At 37.5% G+C, this 11,196-nt stretch overlaps 1 protein-coding gene across 1 annotated transcript in view; it reads left to right on the forward strand.

Annotated features, from left to right (window-relative positions):
• Positions 1-6,312, forward strand: part of map3k10 (mitogen-activated protein kinase kinase kinase 10) — a 33,807-nt gene extending 27,495 nt beyond the window's left edge. Inside the window, exons 8-11 of the mRNA XM_082182481.1 lie at positions 685-794; positions 930-1,156; positions 1,924-2,458; positions 3,510-6,312. Coding sequence (XP_082038607.1) covers positions 685-794; positions 930-1,156; positions 1,924-2,458; positions 3,510-3,907 — 1,270 coding nt within the window. The 3' untranslated portion in view covers positions 3,908-6,312. The remainder of the gene's footprint in view (positions 1-684; positions 795-929; positions 1,157-1,923; positions 2,459-3,509) is intronic.
• The last annotated feature ends 4,884 nt before the right edge of the window (positions 6,313-11,196 follow it).

Consider the following 11,196-nt stretch of genomic DNA (forward strand, 5'->3'; position numbering starts at 1 on the left):
TCTGTACACCTGTAGTGTAAGATTTCCTGTAGCTCAGTGGTAAGAGCATTGCATTAACAACGCAAGGTTGTGGGTTCGATCCCAGGGGATTGCACATACCAATGTATAAATGTATAGGATAACGCAATGTAAGTCGCTTTGGATAAAAGCGTCTGCCAAATGCATAAATGTAAATGTAAACTTTTGACCTATAACCCATGTTGAACTTGCAAAACCTACAATCAAATCTGAGATTTCTCAACGGCAATCGGGTGAAAGAGACAAATTTAGCCGTCTAGCTCCATAGACTCCCATTCATTTTGCACTCATGGGCGATCGCCCCCAGTGGAACTCTGGTGGAACTACAACCAAAATTTGGTACAATAGGACTTAATAGGGAGTGGCCAGGCTCTCCGTAGAAGGGCTCTGATATGCATCTGCTTACATATGCTATCGTTTGTTTCTGCTTCTTCTTTGCCTGTGTTTTGATCAGGAGATTTTGTACTCTTTCAGAAGATGTGTAATAGCGCCCCCTACCGTATAACAGTGAAAACACAGAAAGCAGGAAAATTCTGTCAATGACGGGGAAACACTTAACATTGTCAAATTCATTACCATGCTAAACTCTTCCAAGAATTGTCATGATAGGAATTACCATAAATACCATTTTACAGCATAAGTTGCTTAATAGTATTTTTCTTTTAGGTTAAAATCACTTGGGGAGGGCAAGGTGTGGTCCTCCAGTGCCCCGAATCTGGGGAAGTCCCCAAAACATGCTCCTATAACAGCTGGATTCTCAAGTCTAAATGAAATGGGTGAGTCGGAATCACGTTCTTCTTTTAGACGCTCAGATTTGAAGAGCATCATGACCAAACACTACAACAAACAAATGAATAACTGTAATTTTATGGCCTGTTTCACCTTCTTCATCCCCCGTATCTTGTGTGTAGAGGAGCATTGTGAGCTGGATGACAGTTCTCCAGGACGTCTGGCTCCTGATCTGGGCAGTAACGGAGCGCTGGAGGAGGTGGGCTCGGGATCGGGAATAGGCTCACAGGACTCAACGCTTCGACGCTGCAGTCCGAGGAAGAAGAGTGACCTTCTGCTGCTGGGCTGCGCCTCCATACTGGCGGCTGTGGGACTCGGTGCTGACGTCTGCCAGCTGGGACGACAACAGGTACACACTGTTAGAGAGAGAGAATGTGGGAAAGAAAGAAAGAAAGTAAGTAGTGAAAGAAAAGAGGTTAATTAGGAGGACAGATTATAGCTGGATAAAGCTAGTATTTTTTAATTTTTGTCTTTTTTATTTAATTGTCATAAACAAGATTGCAAATATATTTAATTGTACTATTTATGCAAATTAATGAATGTAATTTAATATGTAAATAGATATGTTATTATTTTAATTTACAAAAAATAATTATATATTTGTGTATATTATATAAACTATATATATATATATATATATATATGTATGTGTGTGTGACGTGTATATGCATATATATATACACACACAAACAAAGACACACATATATATAATATATATAAATATGATAAATTATATACACACATATATTATATAAACACAAACTTTTGTTATATGCGATTAATCATGATTAATCAATTTGACAGCACTAATATATATATAATATATATATACACACACACACATTTAATTGCAAAATTAGATGTTATTTTTTGCATAAAGTGCAACAAATACTTCTATAATGTGTAAATATTTTACAAATATTATTTAATATTGTTTTATTTTTCTTTACTGTAATGACAATGCATTTTTTTATATTGCATAGATACTTACAGATATTAATAGATGTTTATAATTGACGAATATTGATATATGCAATTACTTAATCCCTTGGCATAATCAGTTTATTTGTACCTTATGTTGAGCTCATGTGACATTATTCATTGATTGGTGCACAGATGAGTCAAGATGAGCAGGACCCGCGAGAGGAGCAGAAGAAGAAGAAGGAGGGCCTGTTCCAGCGCACGGGTCGATTCAGACGCAGCACTTCTCCACCCAGCCGAAACCTGTCCCTCTCCCTGTCCCACAACCGGCATCACGACTCCACCCTGCCCAGCACGGACCCGTCTCCCTCCGTGACCCTCCTCTCCCTCTCCTCCCTCTCTGACTGCAACTCCACCAAGTCCCTGTTACCGTCTGATCCTGAAGACTTTACCCCGACCCCCAGCAGTGCTCTTCCGGGGGTGTCTCCTGCGCCCTCATTAAACCCCCTGCTGGACCTGAAGGCTGAGAGCTTCAAACGAGAGCCCAACCAGTCCCTCACACCCACACACGTCTCTGCAGCGATGGCGTTAAACCGCGGACACCGGCGCACACCCTCGGACGGGGCCATTCGTCCTCGAGCGCAGACGGTCGTGGGACATCGACGCACCCCTTCTGACGGGAGCATGCCCTTCCCCCCCACAACAGCCCCGATCATCACTTCATTTAAAGGTACATAAGATTTTAAATGCTATTCGTTATTGTGTGAATCTTTGTCAAAACATCTTTTGGCTCACATCGCAAAATTACGTTTCATAATGTATAACTATATATAATACTTCCATGATGTGTAAGTACTTTAAAACATTTTAAATATTTACAGAAATTATTATTATTTTTCTTTTTTGTTGCAATTGTTCTTTAGTGAATGTGACCACAACATCAAGACAATATTTTAAAGCCACTACGATTTGTTTTAACTTTTTTTGTAATTCCCATTAATCTTAAGTGTTTTTCATAAATATCAATACGATTCTCATACATAATATATTCTTAAAATATTTACAATAATGTGTTATTTGTTTCATATTAACAGTGATTATATACAATTTTGCAATGGTCATAAAATAGATTTCATAAACCTAAGATTGAACTCAACAATATATATATATATATATATTTATACTGTATATATTAGTTTGCATAAAGATGATCTTTTAAAATAACTAAGAAAACTTAGAACTAAAATAACTTGTATTAACGTTTTTGTAATCAATAGTGATTCTCCTTGAATTCTCCTGAATGTATATTACAGTGCATATAATATTAAATACAGTGTGTGTGTGTGTGTGTGTGTGTGTGTGTTTGTGTTATAAATTAAAGTAATGAGAATGATATTTTTTTTTTGTGATGGTTAAATAATAATTAGCATAAAGACAATATTTAGAAACCACAAAAATGTGTTTGTAATTACCATTATTCTCAATAGTGATTCTAATTACTGTAACAGTTTTTACTTTTACTTTTATGGCAGTATTACAGTATATGTATAAAAAATTTAAATCATGTATAATTTTTGTATCACAGTAATGAGATTTTTTTATGTTGCTTTATGGTAATCTGAACTTGAGGGGGAAATAATTATCACATTGCAAAAAAATTAATGGTCCTAAAAATAAGCATCATTAAATAAGATTTTGGGATAAATATGAAATATATATATATATATTTTTTTTTATATCTTGAATGTCATTTACAGAGTCGTTCATATGTTCCCCTTCAGGTTCTCGTGAAACTCTTGACATTCCACGCCTCCCCGACCCGTCCACGATCTACCCGTCGGTCCATCGGCGCAAACCCCCTCCTCCAATTCCCATGCCAGAGCTGGACAGCCATACGGGAACGCTGGAGCGTCCCAAAACCCTGGAGTTCGCTCCCCGCCCTCGACCCACCCCAGCTCGGGCACGTCCGGACCCGTGGAAACTCTCGTCCCGCTCACAGACGCTCAGCTCATCTCCAGGTAGCAGCTGTGAGAGTCCGCTGGGCTCGGGCGACAGTGGAGTGAGTGCCGTCCGTCAAAGCCTCCTGGACATGGACATGGAGGGCCAGAGCCAGGACAGCACCGTTCCCCTGTGCGGGAAACACCCGAAAGCCACTCTATGCGCTCAAAATTTCTCATAGAAGCCCTACCGCCTGTGCCGACGTCCCCTAAACCAGCACTCGCAAGAGCTTTCCCCACAGTTTGCCCTGTGATCCCGTAAGACCACAGTCTCTGGCAGCTCTAATGGAAAAGCTGTGGTAGACATATGCCTTCTGGATGGGTTAAGCGATTCATGACCTTGATTGGTTTTCAGTGACTCGTCGTGTCCGAGTTTAACGGGCCTCGTAACAGCCGAGGTCGGCCTCTAGTGAGAAGCTTTAGCACAAATGGAGCAGGAGAGGGCAGTCGGACTACTCCTTGTGTGACCTTCCTTGTCTTGTTCATATCTCTGGCCTCTTCCTAATCATGGTCTCTGTGGACACAACCTGCTTTTCGGCCTGAAAATGACAAGTTCCCTCCAGTGTGTTCAGTGTAAAGTTCAGTGATGCTTTCTGTAATTATAATCAGGAGAATCGTGTATGCAATTAATTGCAGTGACACAGGGAGCTCTTTTTCGAGATGCATTCATTGTAATATACTGATATAAAAATAGGTGTACTATAAGAATTTTATATTTTTGACTCTCTGCACGACCTAATCACATGTGAGAGCAGTCCAAATGTGAAATTAAACATGAGCAGACGCTTTCTCTCCATGTGTGGGGGCAACTGGCACTTTTCATGAATACGGTAAAAAAAAAAAATCATGAAAAGCAGGTCGTTTTTAAAAAACATCAAATGTTTGTAATCCACTTAAAATGGCCTCAGAAGCCTTGAACTTTTTGAGATATCCAACAAATATAATGATACAAATTCTGTTAAATTGGTATTAAATTTGTTTATTAATACATTTTAATGACTAAAAAAAAGTCTCATTTACATTGCATGATTTTCCTCCAAATACAAAATATTTAACGTTTCATAAAATGAAGTCATAGAATATAATATAAAATAATCTTATTCCATGTTTTCAATGTTTATGTTGTTGACTGCATGTGATCACCTCAATTTTAAACAGTTACCAGACTTTTTTTTTTTTTTTATCTAAAAAGTCTCTAATTTATTGGAAATAAATAGATTATTTGATAACTACAACTCAACATAGCTCTAACATTTGCAACTGTTTCTAGCAACCCATTTCCCTTTTTTATGTGATACATTGTATCTATTTATTTTTTATGTTTATTGCAAGAAAATAACTAAATCAATTGAACCAGGGTTTTAAACTGTATTTATTGATCCCAAACAATTCTACACTAGTGTTCAAAAGTTTGGCATTAAGATGCCACTGGCACTCTTCTGCTCACCAAGGCTACATTTATTTAATCCAAAAATAATATGAAGTATGAACTACTTTTACAGTATTAAAAAAAAAAAAAAACTGTTTTATATTTGAAAAAAGGTTATTTATTCCTGTGATCAAAACAGAATTCTCAGTCTTCAGTGTCACATGATCCTATATATACTTATATAGTTGATATATACTTCCAATTGCGAGAAATCAAGTCATAATTGATATAAAGGGATATAAACTCTGACTTATTTCCTCGCAAATTTTCCAATTGCGAGTTTATTTCTCACAATTAAGAGAGAATTGCGAGATAAAAAGTCACAATTACCTTTTTTATTTTTTATTCAGTGACGGCAACAAGCTTCCACATTTGAATGCATCCCTGTATAAAAATATCAATTTCTTCAACAACAAATAAAATCTTACTGACCCCAAAAAGAGTTGCAAATCGTACAGAAAAATGAATAAAACAACTGATATAATTAGTTTGCCCTCCAACAATTGAAGCTGTTTTTACCGTATTCCTGGAAAGTGCCTCGTAAACCTCTGCTCTGAGAAATGTATTCTCTTCTAGAGTGTTTCCTTCCCCCTCTCCACATAAAATCATCAGAAATGGGAACATGAGGGGTTTTGTAATTGGCAATAAATAGCAAACATGTACTACCTGTTTTTATGACTGTGTTCCTTCCCTCCTGAAGTGACGTTCTTCCTCCAGCAACTGAACAATTCAACTCAAAGAGAAAGGAACAGTACGTATGTACACAGAGAGCATTCTCAAGGACACGTGTCATGTCAGGGACCTGTGATGAGATCACTGATGACATCACTCATCTGGATGTTCTTCGGATGGACTGAACGATGCTGAGAAACGCACACTTGGAGGGTTTTCAAATTCGTTGTTCTGAACCGTTAAACCTGGTAGTAGACAGTATTTTTTTTGACTGTCCACCAATGAGTATGTCTGTATGTGTGTGTGTGTGTGTGTGTGTGTGTGAGCGGGCGGGTGTGTGTGTGTGCATGTGTTTTTGTGTTCATATTGTTATCATTTGTATGGGGTAATTCTCTGTGCAGGAGGGTTGAACAAACCCACCACCTTATTTCCTGTGTGAGGAACACTAAGAGTATTTATTAAAAATAATTGTTACAAGCAGTGAAATGTTGGGTTTGAAACCCATTTTTTGTCATTTTCTGTCACATCTCATAGCATGAGGTTTCACAACATTACAAAACACCCCCTTGAAGATCCTGTTAAAAGATGCAACATTTATTATTATTATTTTTTAAATAATTTTCAGTTACAGATATCTCCAGCTGAGGTAATGTAATGCTGATTTGTCAGGGCAGATTTCTTTATTATTACAATTTTCCACATTTGGAATAATAGGAAAGTCAAAAAATATGAAATAACACATGAAAAGATGGGAGTATGTTTACTTATATATAAATGTTTACTTTTTTCAATTAGTTTTATTCATAAAAACATTTTATTTGTTTTCAAAATGAACTGAAATATTTAAGCATAAGATTTAAATTTAAAGGTTTTAAAAAAATAAAAAAAATAAAAAACTGTCCAAAGCTAAATTTAACTTTTCACATGTTGTACTAAAAATCTTACAGCAGATCTGTTATGGTGAGGATTTTGTCACATGTCTCAAAATGAAAATGAATTCAAGCCCAATGCATCATTTTATTCCCATAATAAAAAATAAAGCCAGGTCGAGATTTGTTTTAAATGGCCACTAGATGGCGACTAAGTCCCGCGCTGCAAGTTATGACGCAATGGATTCCTAGAATGAATGTTGTTTTGTGCTTGTTTCATGTAAACACAAATACAACAGCCTCATTATTATCAGTTCCGTTTGCTTTTTTTTTTTTTGCTTTAAAACATGACAAACATTTTCAAAGCCAACCCAAAGAAACAGTTTAAATAATGTACCTTTAATAGCATAGCCGTGGACAAAAGCATGACATAAGAAGTTCCATCGTGCACGTGCGCGCGTTCACAGACACTGGTCTGTTTACATCAGCGACTGCTGTGTTCTCTGAGGACAATGGGAAGATCCCACACTGAGGTATTCCTCTCCGCAGAGAGAAACCAATACATTGAGACAAAATTATTTTAAATATATGTTTAATTCATTATAATCCATACCCCCCCCCCAAACTGCTCGATAACAAGACCGACCTAACTGTTACCGTTTTTGAGAATAGACGTGAAAATGCACTATCCATGCTTTGGAATATAGACCTAAGTCTTGTTTTGCTGAAGGGAAATTAAAAGTAGGCTATGGAAAAAGTGATGCTGTAAATCAAGTGTACTGTACTAAACTTTAATACAATATACATTTTTCAAAATAATTTTTACTATAAAATTATTATAAAATCAAAGCCATAATTATATCTAACCAAGTTGTGTTCCAAATTTGAAGTTGATATCACAAAAATTGTAGTTCCTATGAGATTTTGTACCAAAAATAGCCGCCGGGTGTAACCCTCATTCCATTGATTATTATTAGATGCATTCTCCTGTAACAAATTAATACATTTCTGTCCAAATATAACTTCTAACACAAAATAGTAGCCAAATATGGAACCTTGAGACTTGGAAACTTGAGATCTTTCCAACAATATGTTTTTTTGTCAAGATTGGAAAAGGTTTTGATTATAAAGTATTTATAATAAATTTTGTAATATGAAACCTGACACCGCCCACTAGAGGAGGAGCCCACTAAAAGAATTTAAAGTACCAATTTCAAAATGGTTTTCACAGGATGAATTTTTAGTTTGTAAGCTTTCAAATGAGACCTAATTTATGATGATTACTAAAATATGTGATAAAAAAAAAGGCAATAATAAAAAGAGCGCCAGTTGTCCCCCTAGTGGGACGGTGGTCGTCAAGGGGTTAAAGGGTTAGATCACCCAAAAATGAAAATTCTGTCATTAATTGCTCGCCTTCGTGTCGTTCCAAACCTGTAAGACTTTCGTACACATCTTCAGAACACAAATTAAGATCTTTTTTATGAAATCTGAGAGCTTTGATTAACAGGTAGTAAAGAAGACATCATAAAAGTAATCCATGTGACTCAAGTGGTTTAACCTCAATTTTATGAGTGCTATGTTTGTGCATATAATTTTTTTCGACCTCTTTATTTACAAAATATTAATCTCCAAAGCGTGCATCTCATTTGTTCCAGAAACATTTTTGTTATGCTGGTTGAAAGTCTCTTCACATCCTGATCAATCTATCAAGTTAAGTGGTCTAAATGTATTTATATGGATGTATATCGTCTATGGAAGGCGTAGAGCAATAAAATGTTCGTCCAATCATTGCATTCGGTCTGCTCGCGTCGACATCACACGTCATCAGCGCGTTTCATGAGTTAGACAGACGTCAGTCATCGAGCACCACAACCGAAACAGCAGCCGCCGTTACAGTTCCTCCTGAACCCAAACAACCAGCTTATGCTGCGCTCACGCCATAAATACTTACGAAGAGATGGAAACCCGTGACGTTATACTCAGAGCGGTTTGCGTTTCAATGGCAACACTATCAACAGAGAAATGAATCTGCAGCAGTCAGGTGGTACAGGTCAGAGCTCTTTAAGTTGTTTATGTTATTATTATTGTAATATTATGTGCTTTGAGACATACGCCGTCTCTCGTCTCGTGATGCTTTGCAAACTCTTCTGTCATGTGCTTTGAAGAAGGCATGGCTTTGGAGACGCTCTGAAGAGAGGGTGGGATTTCATGCTTTGAAAGCTAACTGGCTATTGCTAGCCTCTCCAAAATTACCAACCCTACCTTTAATATTTATAACGACATGAGAGTGAGTAATTAATGCACGAATTTTCATTTTTTGGTGAACTAACACTTTAAATGCTAAAATTGGGCCTGACTAAAGAAAAAGCTGACCAGTAAAAGATCTGACCAACGTTGTTTTCATACAATAAACTACACTCACCGCTGCTCACCACACACTCAAACACTTACATAGCTTTGCTCTCGTCTGAGAAAGCAGAAGCAGACGCCAGCCAGTTACTAAGCAACCACTATTCACTTCCATGGCAATGCTATAAAAAGCAACAACAAAGAAAAAAACGGGAAGATGGTGATCACGGCAGAAATGTGTTAGGGAGTGTGTCAAAAGAATTACACACAAGAACCTATTTTGACCTCCACAGATGTACTGTGCATTGAATATTAGATTTAGCATGCCTTATTTACAGTCTTCTGCTGTAAAACGTTGTTTTAAGGATAACATAATTTCCAGTCAATAAAGTATTCCTCTCTGATTCCTAATATAATATACAAACTGGCCATCCATAACTGATCAGCATCCTCTTTTTTGATAATACAAAGGATTTTGTCAGTGTAACGATATGCAATTAAGGTCTGCTCTGTAATTGCTTCTTCATAGATTTCCTTTCCCATAATTTATTTCCCCCCTGCTTTTGTTCAAGTATTCAGATAGTTTTTTCTCTCACCTTTTACATTCACAGCCCTGGATGTCATTATGGAAGGAAGTCAATGGTGACAGACACAGCATGTCCCGCTGAGAGAGAGAGAGAGAGAGAGAGAGAGAGAGAGAGAGAGAGAGAGAGAGAGAGGAGAGAGAGAGAGAGAGAGAGAGAGAGAGAGAGAGAGAGAGAGAGAGAGAGAGAGAGAGAGAGAGAGAGAGAGAGAGAGAGAGAGAGAGAGAGAGAGAGAGAGAGGAGAGAGAGAGAAGCTGATGGATACAGATGCGACACCTCGACTGTTTGCACATTAAAGCAATAGTTCACCAAAAAATGTATATTCTGGCATCATTTACTCACCCTCATGTCGACCTTTATGAACACAAAGATTGTTTGTAAATTGTCCAAACTGCTCTCCATCGGCATACCAGGGGTTGTCAAGCTTAACATGTACAAACAGTATGATAAAAGTATAGTCAATATAACTCATGCACCATATTAAAAGCCTTCCAAAGCCATCTGATAGTTCTGTGTGAGGTGCAGACCAACATTTTAGCTTTCATTTCTCATTCATTTACAATGTCGTGTCATGTGTGGGATGCTGCAAAAGACACCAGACGTGAGCATAATGTTCAAAGACACTTATCAAGTGAATGTTTACATAGACAAACAATTAAAAAGTTGCTTGAAAATGATGCAGGGCAGTGGAGGTACGACGCAAGGTCTCAACTCGCTCAACTCGAAGAAAAAAGACGCTTTTTTTTTTAAGTTAGGGGCTGTTCCCACAAGAGTGCATTTTTGCATTCCACTGCAGCATTTTCTATTGTTTTTCTATGTAAACATGCGTTAGACAGACACGTTCGACCATTGAGCTTGCATCTTTTTCGGCATCTCGTGTATGACCCAACATTATAAAAATACTGCGCTCAAGTTAAAGGTGCACGGTTATAAAACAAAAGCGTATGCATTATGCAGAAGAACATTGTTTTGGTTGCGCTTCGGCTCTACATGACTGTGCGGATGAATATGGTTCTTTCTCATAACTAAAAAAAGAGAGAGATTATCCTTCTGCTCATAAAACTAACTACAGGCTTCCAGTTTAGATTCGAAAGGATCTCAAGCTGACTAGCTGAAGACATTACTGTAGCTTTACCCATTAGTAGACCTTGAAAATAAACTCCAGCACAGCGCTACAACAACCATAATGAAACAGCCTTCCACAATATATAATGATTTACAGTGAACTCTGTTAGAGAGCTACATATGGCAATTTAACGGTTCAATAAACTATCTTACTCGCCTGTTGAGTAAGAAAAACTCCATCTCTGCGTCGCTTTTACAACATTTAAAATCCCTCAGTTCTCGCCATCTCCGTAAACCCAAGCTAATGTTGATTCTTGTATTATTACGAGCTCTGTCGTTCTCTTTTCTCCAGCAGACTCTCCTCTGTTCAGCGTTTGTTTTTAAAAGGTGTTTCTCCTGAGGTTGGAGATTTAGCTGCTCCATGTCAAGCTTTCTCACTCTTTGTGACAACTAACCTCTGCCATTCCCACACCAGACACACACACACACACACACAGAGCAAC

Source organism: Leuciscus leuciscus, assembly GCF_965113295.1.
Source record: "Leuciscus leuciscus genome assembly, chromosome: 10".
Classification (NCBI taxonomy): Eukaryota; Metazoa; Chordata; class Actinopteri; order Cypriniformes; family Leuciscidae; genus Leuciscus; species Leuciscus leuciscus.